Genomic DNA, 16,722 nt, shown 5'->3' on the forward strand with positions numbered 1-16,722 from the left:
TCCCCACCAATGTATCATTTAGTTACTACTTGACAAAAAAAAAACAGCATTATCTGTACTATAAGATTATCAACTATCAAACAAGTAGCTGTAGAAAGGTCTGAATATAACCCCGGCCAAGTCATTTAATCTCAAGGAGCCTGTATTTCAACACATGTAAAATGGGAACAGTAATAGTGCTGGCCTCATTGGATTGCTGTAAGAAGTAAGTGAGTTACAATCTGCAAAGAGCTTACAACAGCGTCTGGCACAAAAGCACTATACATGGGTAGCTACTATTACTGAGTTTACAAAGAAATAGGGTCTTCTTAATACTATAGTAAGCAGGTATTTTTACTCAAAAATCGAGAATGGGGCAAGAGAGAACAAACAAATATTGTACTGTGTTATGCTTAGACAGAAGACACTGTCCTTATAGAGAAAATAATTAAATGCTGGAAAACAGTACCTACAAAGGTTGCCACATTACCTGTGAAGATTTACACAAATAGGATACATTTTTATCTACCTGGAATGATTTAAGTGGGATACTGACTGAAGTTGAAGGATAAATTAGAGGTCCTTTCAAGGTCTCTTCCCATCCAAAGAATCTACAATTAACCAGAAAAACATTTAATTATGTACAACCTACTTGTTGAATATATAAACTTAAAAGTTTTTGGCGGGCTTCCCTGGTGGCGCAGTGGTTGGGAGTCCGCCTGCCGATGCAGGGGACACGGGTTCGCGCCCCGGTCCGGGAGGATCCCACATGCCGCGGAGCGGCTGGGCCCGTGAGCCATGGCCGCTGAGCCTGCGCGTCCGGAGCCTGTGCTCTGCAACGGGAGAGGCCACAACAGTGAGAGGCCCGCATACCGCAAAAAAAAAAAAAAAAAAAGTTTTTGGCTTAGGGACTTCTCTGGTGGCGCAGTGGTTGAGAATCTGCCTGCCAACGCAGGGGACACAGGTTCAATCCCTGGTCCCGGAAGATCCCACATGCCGCAGAGCAACTAAGCCCATGCACCACAACTACTGAGCCTGCATGCCACAACTAGTGAAGCCTACAAGCCTTAGGGCTCACATACCGCAACTACTGAGCCTGCGTGCTGCAACTACTGAAGCCCATGCGCCTAGAGCCCATGCTCCGCAACAAGAGAAGCCACCGCAATGAGAAGCCCGCGCACCACAACAAAGAGTAGCCCCCGCTCGCCACAACTTGGGAAAGCCCACGGTCAGCAACGAGGACCCAATGCAGTCAAAAAAAAGTTTTCGGCTTAGCAAATAAGATTGTAGTCAAAATAAAGTAAATTGAGTAGAATTCTACTTGATGAACAAAAGCTTAAATTTATCACTGGATTCCTTATTGATAAATAGCATTATTTGTACTAAAAGACTGTCCATTTTCAATTTTAGAAATATCAACTGAGGGACTTCCCTGGTGGTGCAGTGGTTAAGACTCCACGCTCCCGGGGCTTCCCTGGTGGCGCAGTGGTTAAGAATCCGCCTGCAAATGCAGGGGATACAGGTTTGAGCCCTGGTCCGGAAAGATCCCACATGCCGTGGAGCAAGTGAGCCCGCGCGCCACAGCTACTGAGCCTGCACTCTAGAGCCCGCGTGCCACAACTACTGAAGCCCACATGCCTAGAGCCCGTGCTCCGCAACAAGAGAAGCCACCGCAATGAGAAGCCCACACACCACAACGAAGAGTAGCCCCCACTCACTGCAACTAGAGAAAGCCCACGGGCAGCAACGAAGACCCAATGCAGCCAAAAGTAAATAAATAAAATAAATAAATTTATATATATATATAAAAAGACTCCACGCTCCCAGTGCAGGGGACCCAGGTTCAATCCCTGGTCAGGGAACTAGATCCCACATGCACACTGCAACTAAGGAGCCCATGAGCCACAACTAAGGAGCCCACCTGCCACAACTAAAGACCCAGCCCAACAAAATAAATAAATACATGAATAAATAAATTTTTTTTTTAAAAGAAATATCAACTTAGAAATAACCACTCACAACAAGAAGTGGTGATTTAACACACTATGGCAGCATACAGAAACAACAGATAAGACCCAAATGGACTTTCCCTTTGTTTAGCTTATAGTTTATATTTTCTTCTTCATCATTATCAAATAAGTCTACAATAATTTATGTAAAGATATCAGGTACAAAACAATTACATTATAAAAATGGCGGGACTTCCCTGGTGGTCCAGTGGGTAAGACTCCACGCTCGCAGTGCAGAGGGTCCGGGTTCAATTCCTGGTTGGGGAACTAGATCCCACATGCATGCCACAACTAAGAAGCCTGCATGCCACAACTAAGAGTCTGCATGCTGCAACAAAGACCCGGTGCAGCCAAAATAAATAAATAAATATTTATAAATAAATAAATATGGCAATACCACACACAGAGCACAACCTACTAGCAATGCCAGACATACCTAGAAATGAAGGGAACATGCGCACACATCTCACAGAAACAGATGCCTCATAGCAAAGTTACTCTTCAGCTTGAAAGTTAACATTTCAGACTAATCCTCTTGAAACTTAGAAGGAAAAATAGTAATTTTTTAAAATCCTGTTAAACTGCTAAATCAATCTAGTCACCCTGAACACCTCTCAACAGAATCTAGAATCCATGAACATAGCAGCTGCATCCAGAAAGATTTAAGATCCTAAATTATTAAAATACATTAATAACCAATGTCTCTGATATCCACTAATCAAAATCTAATCTTTGCTAACTATCACAGATGCTATCAACCATTTGATCTTTGCTGTTTATACAAATACCCACAAAACAGCAGCAATCCAAAATTTACACAACTTGGAAGAAAAAGCATCTTTGTGTAACTGAATGTACACTAACGAAATAACCTCAAATATGTCTCGAGAATAGTTTGTATTTTTTCCTTAAGTACATTATATGCTATCTTTACCACCATCAAATGCAAATAATCATTCATATTCTTAGCTAAATGTAAAAGCTTCAGGATAAAAATCATCAAAACAAAATACTTGGTTAAGAATAACCTAAATTTTGTCCCAAATTTCTTATCTTCCTTTTAATTTCTAAAAGTGTCTTAAAAATCAAAAGCTTCTTCTAGAAAATATTAATCTTTTTCATTCACAACTACAAAACAGGAGAGGCAGTGGAGCTGTCCAAGGCTCCAGCTTGCATTATCTTAGAGGTTTTTTCATGATAAAAATTACCCATAAACCCATTATTTAACCTAAAAGGTAAGTCCCACTCTAAAATCCTCTACTATTCTAAACCTCCCTTTCTTTACTCTATTTTTGTTAAATGGGTGAGTTCCCTACTACAGTATAAAGAGTCCCACACAAAGCTAAAGGTAGCTTAGGAACTAGGTGTCCTCACTGCCCCGATTTAAATGTCATCCCCGGCAAACTTCCCTGGTTGGCTATTCGCCCTTCTCTGAAATGATTTCTCAATATTCTCCAGCCATCAAAAACAATTAGGCAGAAATCTGGTTGATCAAACAAAACAAAAAGATTTTCATCTTTCTCTATCTCAACAACAGTGTGTTCCCCAACGAAAATGAAAAGGCTATCGATAAAACACTGCCCAGTGCTTGTCATTTATCACACTGCTACAACACAACACTGTCACACCAGACAGGCACAACCACACTGGAAATACAACCCATTTCCCCATTATCACAACACTGGTGAAATGCAGAGCTTCTCGGCACCCAGTTGATGCTTCATCATTCATACAAGAACAAAATCAAATCAAAATGGGTCTCATCTTTTCAAAGTGGACATGAAAAGTCGATTTAAAAAGCCATGAAAGGTGGAAGCAGATTCAAGATTCCCTGAAGAGAGAAAGAGGTTTCTGGAATATCCTACTTTCATGGACAAAAGGACTTACAGTTTCAACACACTCACAGTTCTCTTCTCAACAAAGAATTCCTTTCCTTCACCCCCTACCTCCACTGTTACTTTTTGGTTTTTGCTCCTATCTCTAGGTCTCTTTGCACTCACCATGGTTCCTCCTCTTCTGCACCAAAGGCTCCCTACACTTGATCCTTCACTACAGCGTCTCTGCCCTGATCCACGAGGACCTTCTGGAGCATCTCCCCCAACTGCACACTTAATTCCCACCCCTGTGCAGTCTACCCCAGCTCTACATCCATCAGGCTTCCCCAAGCTGCCCTTAACCCTGTTCTCTTCCCTCACTCCCCATCTCATCCTTTAAATCCTGGGGCCCACCTCTTCCTTGCTCCTCTGCTGGTCCGCTTTACACCCTGTCTCTTAACCTCCCTGTTTGTACCTTGGATCTTGCTGAACCTCGTCAGTTAACACAATTCCCCAGTTACCCTGTCCCAGACCGTCATCACTTCTCACACCCTCACCCTCTTCTCCTTTCAGCTTTCTGGTCCCCGAATTGTCCTACAAACGCCCCATCTCTCATCTCTATTTCCTTTCACCCTTCCACTCCCACCGCACTTATTCCTAACTCCACCTGGTTCTAGCCCAGTGTCTCATTCCCCCTCCCTCACTTTCAAGAATTTACACCCACTGCCCACCCACTAACCCATACCTTTCTCAGAACCTCGCAGTTCCCACCCACCGCCGGTCCTAGACCTTCAGCTCATCTCGCTCTGCACTAGTTCACACCCTCGTCACGTCTGGCTCTTAATCACTCTCTCTCCTCTACTCCCAACTACTACCCCAGCTCTGCCCGTCCTTGCCTTCCACTTGCAACTCTTACCCCAGTAACCCTCACCCCACTACCATCCCCTTCAGAGCTTTCCCCTCCAAACCCCTGCTCTCACACCTAAGCCGAGGAGCCGTCTTCCTAGGCTCTGTCTTCCTAACCTCACTCCCGGCCCGGCTTCCTTATCACCCACCCTGGGTTTTGCCTCCTTCCAACCTCCTTGGCTGGCTTTTTCTCACTCCTCTCCCTGCCTTCTAACCCTTTCTCCCCTTAATCCTCCTCGTCTCATTCACAGACCCGTCCCCCCAACCGTTCCCAAGCCTTCCTTCCCTTCTCCCCTCAAAGCTTTTACCCCAAACCCAGCGGTCGCCCACCCCGCCAAAATAAAGGGCCGACGCTCCCGGACAGCCGGCTCTCGCCTCCCGCCGGCCCTCGCCCCAGGCGCCCCCACTCGCCGGCGCCGCGGTCCCGCCCCCTGCCGCCGCTCCTCCCGCCCGTGAGGCGCGCGCCGCCTTTGTCGCCCCTCACCCGGTGTGTGAGGTTTTGCTTCTTTAAAGGGGAGGGCCAGTGTGCCGGAGACTCCTGTCCCCGCCTCCGAGTCTCAGAATGGGCTCCCTGGCCGTCGCACCCTCCCCGGTCCTCGTCCCCCCACCCCCTAGAGCTATCCCCTTTGCTGCCTCCCCACCTCCTCCGCCCCCTCCCCTGACCCCCCTCTATTTACCGCCATCATCAGCACGCGCGAGCTGTCACCAGGGCGCGAGACAACCGAACCCGGCCCCGCCCCCTGCCCACCCATTGGCCCGCCCGCCGGAGCCCCGCCCCCGGGCCCCGCATTGCGCCAACGGCGCAGCGCTGGGCCCTGACCCGACACAGACATCCCCTCCGAGGGTTCGCGCCGCGGCTGCCAAGTTTAGGGTTAGCCACCGACGCGCGGCCGATTTGAGCCCGCCGTAAGGGGCGGCGGCGTAGAGGGGCGTTGTGAATCGCGGGTCGAAGTTTGGTTGAAGCACAGGAGGGTAAATAAGGAGGTTTCCAGACAAAGAGACTCTTAAAGGTACAGAGTCTTACGCCTGTCCCTCCTCCTTAAAGGGCCAGAGACTCACCCGAGCCCATCTCCGCCCCCTTCTCCCCAGCCCATTAGCCCGCGGGAACGGTAAAGGAATTTTACGATAGCTCCCCGCACTCCTTTTGGATGGAGCGTCTTTGACATCGCTTCCCAATGCCAAGGGGAAAAGCCTTTCTCATTATCCCGTCTAGGTTTTTGTTTTGTTCTGGTAAAAGACTATTATTTTTCAGTGTCCGAAAGATGCAGCTTCCGAACTGTGGGGTTTCCTGAGGCAGCTTTTGCAAAAGTTACTATTGGCTCCCAGGCGAGTGAGCACGTGTCTGACTTTTGCCACTGATGACCCAGTCGGAATTCAGCTGTTTTATGGAAATCCCCCTAAGAATTTCGCTGCTGTAAACTGAAGTTCGGCAGATCGTGGGGATGGAGACCCCAGGTAAATAGAACAGCGGTTATTTCTACAAATCTTCTCAGTCTAAGAAAAGGCTTCCTTCCCGAGCAGCCTCTTGGGTGCATTGCCCTGACACAGCTTGGGATGGGGGGGGCTTCCTCCAAATAAGACCAACAGTTACATCACCCAACGCAAGGCTAACAAAACAGGTAAAGGCTTACGTTTAAGTACAAGGGCAAGGAAAAGAAATAAACATATGTGTTACCACCTACACTGGCTCAAAGCTACACACCTGTAAATATGAAATAGAGAAACAACAAAAGCCAAAGAACAACAAATAAAATTAAGAAGGGGGAAACAGCATGTGCACGTGTAAGCAAGAATCTACAATGCCCGGAGCCAAACCTGTGAAAACATTTCCAAACTTAGGCTTTTAAGACTTGATGAAAGGAGAAGACCTAGTGGTTGACTGACTGATTTGGTGAGGATTTGCCATGTGGTTCAAGAGCTCAGAGTTAGACCTAAAATTTAGCATTCCCTTTGCTGTCTAACACCTTTAACATAATTTTCTTTAAGGAATTCTTATCTTACATTATAACTCATCTATTTTCTCCTCTTACTCCCCAGCCCCTCGAGAAAATTCTTGGAGAATAAAGATTGGATCTTATTCAATGTTATTTCCCTAACAAAGTACGTGACACCATTATAGGTGCTTTTTTGAGTGAAGTATTTTGGAGCCACTTAAGACTTCTGAAGGAAGGGGTGCTCTCAAAATAGCAATGGGGGTGGTGATTCTCAGTGCTGTGAGTATGTATTAGACCAGTGGTTCTCAAAAGTGTGGCCTGCGGAGCCCTGGTAGCTACAGACTTTTTTCAGGAGGGTCCCTGAAATCAAAACTATTTTCATAGTAATAAGATATTACTTGCCTTTGTCACTGTGATGACATTTGCACTAATGATACAAAAGTCACAATGGGTAAAATTGCTGCTGCCTTATCACAAATCAAGCCAATGGCACTAAATTGTACTAGCAGTCAAGGTATTCTTCACTGCCACCCATTCACAGGAAAAAAATAATATCTGTGTCACTTTAAGGAAGTCCTTGATGAAGCACTAAAATAAAAACTATTTGTTTTATGTAAGAACAAATTTTTTCAATAATACTCCTCTATGTGATTAAGTGGATGTAGGCATAAAGCACTTTTGTTCCTTACAATGTTTTTCTTGAGGAAAAGAACTTGTGCAATTTCTCTGAATTTTGAGCTGAAGTAGCAATTCATGCAATACCATTTTTACTTGGAAGAACAGCTAACAGATAAATTACAGTCATTCAGCCTTGGGTATCCGAAAGATACTTTCTCAAAAATAAACAAATGGAGCCTGTCAGCATTGATCAAACTCAAGCTCTCAGGCAAAACTTAGAATTCTCAAAAACATATCTGCCACTGTGGGCTTAACAGCTTCCCAAGACTTTTCTGATGAGATTGCTGGTGATATTAATAGATATGATTGTTTGATATTGCAAAATGAAATGTGTCAACATTTAAAAGATCTGCAGTATTTCCAAGATGACCAATGCATGATGCTACAAAATTGTGTATGGGTAAAAGATCCCTTCAAAGTGCAAAATAAACCAATGAATGTTAATATAATAGAGTACAAAAAGTTCACTGATAGAATTTGAGATTCCACATTGCAACTAACCTTCAGCAGAGCTGTGATGTAGTATCAAAAAACATCCACAATTATCGGAAGACGGTATCACTATACTTCTCCCTTTTTCCAACTACACATCTGTGTGAGGTTGGATTTTCTTCATATTCTTCAACCAAACAACAAATTTCAACACACTGACTGCAGAAGCAGATATTAGAATCCACTGTCTTCTATTATGTCAGACATTCAAGAGATTTGCAAAAATATAAAACAATGCCACTCTTCTAAATTTTTTCTTTGGAAAAAAAGTTATTTTTCATTAAAATATTTTCCTTATGTTAACATGTGATGTGTTTATTGTTACTTTTAAGTGAATTAATACTTTCATTTTTCATTATAAATGAGTTTTAATAAGGTAAGTACCAACAAAAGCTCTCTGGGGTACTCAGTAATTTTTAAGAGCATCAAGGAACCCTGATACCAAAAAGTTTGAGAATTGTGTATCAGATGGAAGCAGAAAGAATAAGAAGGCTATTTCAGATAATTCAAATATGAAAAGGCTGTGCAAGATAGCTAACAAAAAGGTTTTATTGTAGCTTCAGAGTTAAGAGCTTAGGTGGTTCATCAATGAGGAATGGAAAATAGAATCAGGAACACTGAACTTTCTTTAGACACAACTTTCTTCAGTCACCATATACACTGGCACCCAAAAAGCAGTTCAGAAGCAGGCACAACTAAGGCTTGGGGGTTGAGGGGAGACAGGGATGGATGTGTTACACAAAGAAAATATAGTCATTTCTACCCCACTCTTGTTTTTTTTTTTTTTAAAGCTCAGCTTCTTTTCCGTTAGGTTGTAGGAGAACAAGTAAAATCCCAACACTATGAGTAAATATTAAAAATATATTTCCATGCTCTAGAAATGGTCCCTACAACTGTGCTCACTGATCTCACTGATGACAAAAATACACCTGTATGATAGATACTTTCTCTGGACTCTCTCTCCACATTGCTTCTTCTCTATTACAACTATTTCCTTTGCACTGGAGGAGAATTTTAACCTGCTACCAAGCAGTAATAACCCTATAGCTTCCCATCTCAAACATCCTAACTATACACAATACCTTTAGCACCATTAAAAAGAAGCAAGAGCAGAGACAGCATCACCTTGCCTCCAAAGCACTCTTTACATCTATTCTCCCTTGAGCCTCTCAACAAGCTTATGAAGTACAGAAAGAGGGCATCATTACTCCCACTACACAGATGAGATCCAGAAAGGCCAACGTGATTGAAGTTACCTGGCAAGTTAGGGACAGTACTATGGCTAGCACCCAGACATCTGTCTCCTAAAGCAGTGTTCTCTTCCATTTAGTAGGCTGCCTCGAAACACCTGTCACCTCCACATTCCTAGCCTTGCCTTTCCCACACAACAGATGTCCCATATTGACTTCTGCCTTTGGGACAATCTAGGATATACAAATGTGGTCCCTGAATTCTTTTTTAAAGCCTCCAAAGAAAACTCAGTAGAATTCAGATTAACCTTAAAAACAGGTCTATGCCATCTGATGGGATGGCATAAGGGATGTGTTAGGGAATAAAACAGAGACTACAAGAGAATTAGGAATCTTTGCCCCGAGAGTTCCAAGAATCCTTTTTTTAAACTTGCTAATTTCATCACAGAGGCAAGGAACTATTTCTCTGCCTCATCAATCACACCATCCTGAAAAATGAAAACACGCTCATTAAGCAAAATGCCACTACCACAGGATAATTTTCAGATCCCATGGAGTGTGTCATAATGGAAGAGTAACTCCTGGGGCCACAAAAGAGTAGTATAAAGATTGCTTCACACATATTTGCTCCTACTCATTTCTGAGAGGTTGTGTGTATGTATATGTAGTGACAAGATGAGAAGCAGGAACCTATAGGAAAGAAAAGAGCAGGAACACAGTCCAGCTTCCCAGAAACTGACTGAAAGGCCTGAAGACCTATAAAATGAAGGAGGGAAATCCCGAGATGGGACCCGAGGTGAGGATTCAGAAGTCAGTGGAAGGTCTCGCTTGCAGTAAGTCAGCCGGATGTATGTCACACCTGATTTATCTTTGTCTTCCTGCTCTTTCCCTTCACAATGTACTCCCTTTAGAGATTCTTTTTTTGGGACCACCGATCTTTGAAATACTCTAATGAACCCTATAAATCCTATTCCCAGAAAACTGCACGTATATACAAAGCCGTGTCCACTTTCAAGGCATCTTAGGCCTCCTGAAGCTCCCCTAAGGGGCTGAGAACCCACAGTGCCTTGAAGAGTCATGGCTTGCGCATACTATAGCCCTAACTAATGGTCTACTCCCTCATTAAGTACCACACAGTCTCCACAACCTGCAAGGGAAAGGACAGGTATGCTTTGCTTTGCTTTTTGTCTCAGAGGTAATGACAAAAATGAAATACACGGAGAACAGACTTCCCTAGATGAGGCCAAGTTAATGCGGCATGATCTCTGGGAGGGATGGTGTAAAGATGTGAATACTGAATGATGGTCAAACTGTGTGACCTCAAAGGTCCCTTCTAACCCAAGAGACTGATTTTGGAATGCTCTACACAATGGCAGAGTTCTCACCTTGGGGGAAAATCCCCTCCACAAGTGACTGTTTGAAGGCCAAAGACAGCAACTCCCCAGGAGAGGACCAAACTTGTAACCCAGCCGGTCGCCATTCCGCACAGCAACTGTGACCGGGGACTGCTGCCCAAGGCTCCCAGACAGCAGCAGATATGGAGAGGGAGGCTGTGGTGAGGGAAAGGCCACACATCATCCTGCCTGGCTCTAAATCCACTGTGAATGTTCTCGAAATGTTCAGCCTAGAGCCCTTCCCATATTTTAAGTCTCAACTTTTGACAGCTGGAGGACACGCTTCTGCTCCCCGCACCCTCCCTCCAGGATTCGGAGAGAAAACTTTTCACTCATCCTGAAGCCTGAGGAATGAACACTGGACACAGTGGGTTGGGGCAGAACTGGTGGTGGGGAGGAGTGGCCAGTCCCTGGGTATTCCCTCAGTGGAGCAGTGACACCAATACACAGTGGGGGACATGTGACAACTTGGTATTCAAGACCTGAGGAAGGCAAGCGGGAGGCAGTGTGGAAACAGGTACAGAGAATCAGAACAGCACAGGAGGAAAGAGCAGGAACTATCAATGGATACACGAAGTGGACGAAACTTAGTGTTTCCCCAAATTCTAGCATCCTCCTTCCTCCTCCAGATTTTGCCTTTTGCAGGTATCACCTGCACTATAACTTAACAGTTCCCTTTAAGCGGACTCTTCTTAAAAAACTTATTTACCCTCATCCTAAGACATGAAGTGCCAGTTATACTTTGCTCTGATGTACATTAGAATATACGGCATAAGTACGGAAACAAAAATGTATTCCACATTCCACCTGGCACCACACAGAGGTCCAGGCGCCACCCTCTGTCACACGCTGGGAGCCACGAGTCCTGAGTCTGAAGTTTGGTCCTGACTCCAGCCTCACCTCTCAGCATGACCGCCCTGGGAGCCACCGCCTCCCCATCTTACAGTGAAGGAGAACCAGGTAAACTCTAAAGCTGCCCTGCATGGTTCTGACAGTCAAGGTTGGCAGGTTTCTATGTGACTCTGACAAAGGTACCCACCAAGGTGACATGTTAGCAGAATCCCAGAAGTGTCCTGGTTTCTGCTCTTTTGGGGTAGCTACAGACAGGGAGAGGGGTAAGGCATCCGGAAGCAAAGGAAGGAGTGACAGGAAGACAGTCTAGTGTAAAAGGAGGAATGTCAGATTTGAACCCAAAATACAGCATCTCCATTTACTTAGCTGAGTTTAAGTTTTTTTCATTTTTAGAATGAGGATAACCATGCCTCTTTTCCCTTTATACAAATGCTCCTCAACTTTCATTCAACCTGAACTTTCAAAAACTATACACCGACAACGCTAAACTACTCTTGAAAGCCCCATTCAGACTTACATACAAAAGCTGGATGACATTTGGGCCCTTCCCACTAGTTACCAGTTCAGTTTTGGCAACTTTGCTAGCAGAGTTGAATTTGCTAATTAAAAAATGTATTGCATTACCCGCCTTTTATAGCAATAAGTTTTCTTTAACTGACGCAAAGGACAACGATGGACAAAAAGTGGCAATTCTTAAAGCCTGATCTGGTGTTTACTGGACTTAAATCTTGGTCAAATGTGTGCTCAAAATAAGGGAAAAGAACAAAAGTGAAGTATGCTGGAAATTTATGAGTCAAGATTATGTCTAAAAGGCACAGATAGTTAGGGAGTTGATACTACTTTTTTAGTTTTTAAGGAACCCCTCCTTATAATGCATAAGTCTGGGGTTATATTTACCACACTCAATTTCTATATATTTTCGGGAACACATTATGTTCAAAATGCTATCTCATCTCATAGAAAATTTGAGGCAGCCTACAGAAAAATACAAATAGATTAATCTAGACAAAAGCAAACATAAATCAGAAGGCCAAAAACATAAAAAAACTCTGCATTTTATTATGTGTAAATAATATCTAAAACATACCTCCATTTAAAAAAGTAAAAACAAAGCAAAGAAACAAACAAGAAGCCAGGGGAAGGTTAGAACAAGAAACACAAATGAAAGGTCCTACAGTTAGAAAGTTGAATTGAGCTTCCTGCCAGCCAAAGCTAAAATGGAAACATGACCACTGCATGATTCTTGTTACAGAGGCTTTAGATCTGAGCACTTAGATCTGAAAACAATTTCTCTTTAGGTGCCTTCAATGAGGGACAGTATCCTTGAGGACAATACTGCAGTATGTACATTAATACATTTCCTAAGACCATCTCTGTGTATCTCAATGCTAGCTGGACTGAACATTTCTGCAGCAGGAGTGGGGTAAGGAGACAATGTAGGTCAAATGAGCAGCTTGGAGGCTCAAATGAGATGAGGAGAAAGAGCTCAGGAAAGCATGAAGCACAGTGTGAGTACGAGGTCAACTGTCTAACCCTAAGCTCTGGGCGCATGAGAACTGGAGAGGTCTTGATGCTGAGACTTAGGCAGGGGGCGTGGAAGTGACTTCCCGTGTGACTAATCCAGCTAAAGTGGCTCTCGCATCAGCCCTATCACAGTCCAACTCATAAACGAATGGCTTGCTTACAGGGGTACTCTCTGCAAAGTAACAGCCAAGAACATTCCTGGGCACATCCATTGAGCTCCGTGTAACAGAGGCTACTAACTGGGTCCCCACATCCATTTTCTCCTTCGTCTTTTAGTCACAGAACCCCCAGCGTTTTAACTGGGCACAAGACCACCCAAGTAAGAGGCTCTATGTCCCAGAGTTCCTTTCAGCAAGATGTGGCCAGAGTGATTTAAGCAACTCCAGGTCATGTCCTTTAAAAAAGAAACTGCTTTCTCTCTCTCTTTCCCCAGTGGAATGTGGACATGGAGCCAATGTCTACTTTGACTCACCCAAGGACAACACCCTAGGGGTGGCTAAACAAGACAGAAGGAAACCAAGTTCCTGATGACCCTGTGGAGTTCAATCTGCCCTGGACCATTTGATTACCTCTGTACTATTAGAAAAGAGAAAAATAAACTTCTAAGAGCCACTGTACTTTAGGTTCTCCTGTTACAGCACCTTAGCCTGTGCCTTAATATAATTCACAACAGAATGGAAAGATGTCCAGAGGAAGACTTCAAAGGACTCAGGCAACACCCTAGAAAAGTGAACTCACAATTCACTTCAGCAAACAGGTCAGAAAATGATAACCATCAAGTAAGCTGTGCCTCTTACTCCTTTTCCAGGAGGGGCCCAGCCACATCCTTTGAGCAGAGGGAGAAGCCTTTATTACAGCCCAACCCAAACACAACCTGCAGCCTGTCCACTGTGGGCCTGGACCAAATCCCCAGTAGTTAGCAATACAGACTGCCTTCCCCACCCTCACGAGGCAGGGACACCCCCATCCTATCTTTTCCCCTAAAGCAGGAAAGCTCCAAACTTCTCCACTCTTCGTAATTACTGTTCTTGAGGACAGGCCAAGTCCAGCTGAAACACCTGTCGGGGGGCTGTGTGTGAGGGTCAGGGGAGGGGAGTCCAGAGCCCCAGAACAGAAGCCACAGCTGGGAACTAGAGAGGGAGGAAAACCTTCCCGTTTGCCCTGGGTTTCTGGGGTCCAGAGGCCTGAGGGTGCAGCACCTGCTCCTCCTGTGGAGTCCCCCTGGCGACAGCTCAGCCGGGCAGCTGCCAGCCACTAACGGATCCCCGCCACCGGCACCTGCTGCTGCTTGCGGATCTTGTTGAAGAGTTCCATGTACTGGACCATGGTGTCTGCTGGGCTGTAGACAGCGTCGTGCCTGTTCCCAAACACAGTGGGAGCCCCTGGGGTGTGGCTGCCTAGAAAGCTCTGCAGGAACTCGAGCAGCAGGCTCCAGCAGTCGCTAGCTACCACACAGGGGCCATACTCCACCTGGGGACCAGAAGAACAGAGACGGAGGGTAAGCGAGGGCCAGGACAGGTCGTCTGCTTCTCGTGCGCCTCTTGCCCCCCGTGCCCCTCTTCCCCAACCCTGAGGCAAAGACACACACCTTCTAGCACAGGGCTGCCCCGCAGGAAATATCCAACCCAAACACCAGGGATTCGACACACCCAGCATAGTTCCCTTTAGGCTCAGATAGTCTCATCTTGGGGTTATCAACCCACAGTCCTACGCACAAGACCCAGAAGCAGATTTAGGACCCTTTGAATTATCTCAGAACTATATAGTCCCAGCTATGCTGGATGCAGATTCATGGAGAGCTCAGGAAAATTCTGAGAGAGAAAATGAAGAGCAGGAGACAGAGTGAGTGTGTATGAGTGTGTGTGTGTGTGTGTGTGTGTGTGTGTGTGCGTGCGCGTGCTGGGGGGATTAGTAGGGGGTAAAGTAGACACATGCACTCATAAGTCACTTCAAGACCAAACAATACTCCCTAAGTAGATAAAACCTGGGCTCTGACCCTAAGAAATAATTTCCCAACCCATGTGACAGGGGCCAAAGGACACATATCTTAGGCTTTCTCAGTTTCCTCTCCTAATTTTTCACTGGAGAGATGGCCGGGGAAATTACTGGTAACCATAAGGAGAAACAAGTAAAGAAACAGCCAGGCTGTGTTTGTACTCAAAAGTTGGAAACGTGAAGGATAAACAGACTGGGTTTCCAGTGGGTCTCGGCAAATGCAAGGCGTATCACAAATGAAAAGGGTCAGGAAATCTTGGCTCTAGAGGTCCCTGGAGTGTCATAGCAGTAATGACCACTAACGCCCTTTTCTTTACTTGGGGTGCTCCTTAGGGCTGACCTATCCCCGGTTTCTATATTTTAAGTCCCTCCTTAAATGCTACTCCTGCAGGAGGCATCACAATCCCCAAAGTCAGCAGTGCTCTCTTTGGCCTGAACTCCCAGAGCACTCTGTGCCGCTTTTATGGCATTTCTTATAGACTAACTTCAAAAACAGTTTGTGTGTTTGGGCCTTGCTCTTTTACTAAATCGTCAATTTTCAAAAGGCAGGCCCTGTAGCTTACTTATTATTTTGGGGGGGACCATGGTAGATTGCAGACTCTCACTGGTCCCAAAGCCAGCTACTGACACACTCCGTCTTTGTCATTTTCAGTGCATACGTCAAAGATGAAGTCATCACACACACCATGAGAGTAGACAGCATGTCAAAGGGAAAGGCACATCTTTGCTTCACAACTTTTTTGGCCGTGGCGGCTTGTGGCATCTTAGTTCCCTGACCAGGGATTGAACCCAGGCCCCAGCAGTAAAAGCACCGAGTCCTAACCACTCGACCACCAGGGAATTCCCATGCTGCACAACGTTTCCACCTCCCAAAAGTTAACTGCACTGAAAGTTGCCCTGGTCTGCTCCAGTCCTTGTGATGGGTGACTGGTCCCTCCACATCAGAATTCACCTGCTCCCACCGCACTCTCCGACCATCCCTCCCCTTCTCCAGCAAGTCAGCCTTCCTAAGCTCTCTACCTGCTGAGAACCCAGCTTGGGTTAGAGAGTCCCTGAGTGATTAAAGAAAGGGTAAAAGACGCAGGGAGAGGAAGCGCAGTGGCTCTGTGGACAGGAATCAGGTAGGTAGAAACATCTGTTTGCTCAGGGGCCGTGGAAATCTGCAGAGCCAGCCCCTTCAGCACACATGCTCCTATTTCACTGAGGTCTTACCTCCACGGAGATGCCTCGGGCACTGGGCCCCATTGTAACCGTGCCCACCTTCACTAGGAAGTCACAGTACTGGTAGCGGGTGCCCCGGGTCTCAATCTTGCTGGCCTTGGCACTCTGGAAAAAGCCCTTGAGCTTCACCATGAGCACATCAAAGTTGGTGTCAGCAACAAGGCAAGGGCCGTTCTCAAAGAGGGCGAAGCAGCTCAAAGGGTACTCGGAATTGTGCATCACATACATCAGCTTCCCGGCCTGACCTGCGAGGGACGGAGATGCTACTCAGTATCAAGACCTTCGTCAGCAAACCGCGGAGCAGAGTCCAATGCGCTGAACAAAGCCAGGTGGCAATCGAGCATCACCTCAACGGTCCTGGCGGGCAGTGGAGGGAAGCCCCTCGCCAACAGCCATTTCCAGAGAGGAAGGGAGAGGAAAAGGTGGCATGTGGTATAACCCACCTGCTCTACAGAAAAAGGTGAGGGGCACATGGGGAACTTCGACAGTGGATAATGGTTTAATTCTTAAGTTGAGTAATGGGCTCACAGATGGATGATTAAGGATGATGACTAATACCTCAGAGGATTTACATATGGTCTTTTGTACAGACAGGTATCACATATTAAGGAAAATATAAGTAACAGCATTTGAGCACACCAAACGAAGCAGCTGCTCTCTTTTCTGTCCATCCCTACCTTCCTTGGCCTCCTCCCTCTTTGAAACATAGGAAGTGGCCCCACAGAAGAGTATCT

At 45.6% G+C, this 16,722-nt stretch overlaps 1 protein-coding gene across 2 annotated transcripts in view; it reads right to left on the reverse strand.

Annotated features, from left to right (window-relative positions):
* Positions 1–16,722, reverse strand: part of MED20 (mediator complex subunit 20) — a 49,455-nt gene that overhangs the window by 26,154 nt on the left and 6,579 nt on the right. The window contains exons 3-4 of one of the 2 annotated variants that reach the window (XR_014326532.1): positions 15,980–16,233; positions 13,972–14,242 (exon numbers count right to left, since the gene is read on the reverse strand). Coding sequence is in view for 1 of the 2 variants with exons in the window: in XM_082848640.1 (XP_082704766.1) it covers positions 14,027–14,242; positions 15,980–16,233 (470 nt within the window). In the remaining variant the exon portion in view is untranslated. Of the gene's footprint in view, positions 1–12,359; positions 14,243–15,979; positions 16,234–16,722 lie in introns of those variants that run through there. The other variant, XM_082848640.1, reaches the window with a different exon arrangement.

Source organism: Leucopleurus acutus (assembly GCF_964270905.1).
Source record: "Leucopleurus acutus genome assembly, chromosome: 10".
NCBI lineage: Eukaryota > Metazoa > Chordata > Mammalia > Artiodactyla > Delphinidae > Leucopleurus > Leucopleurus acutus.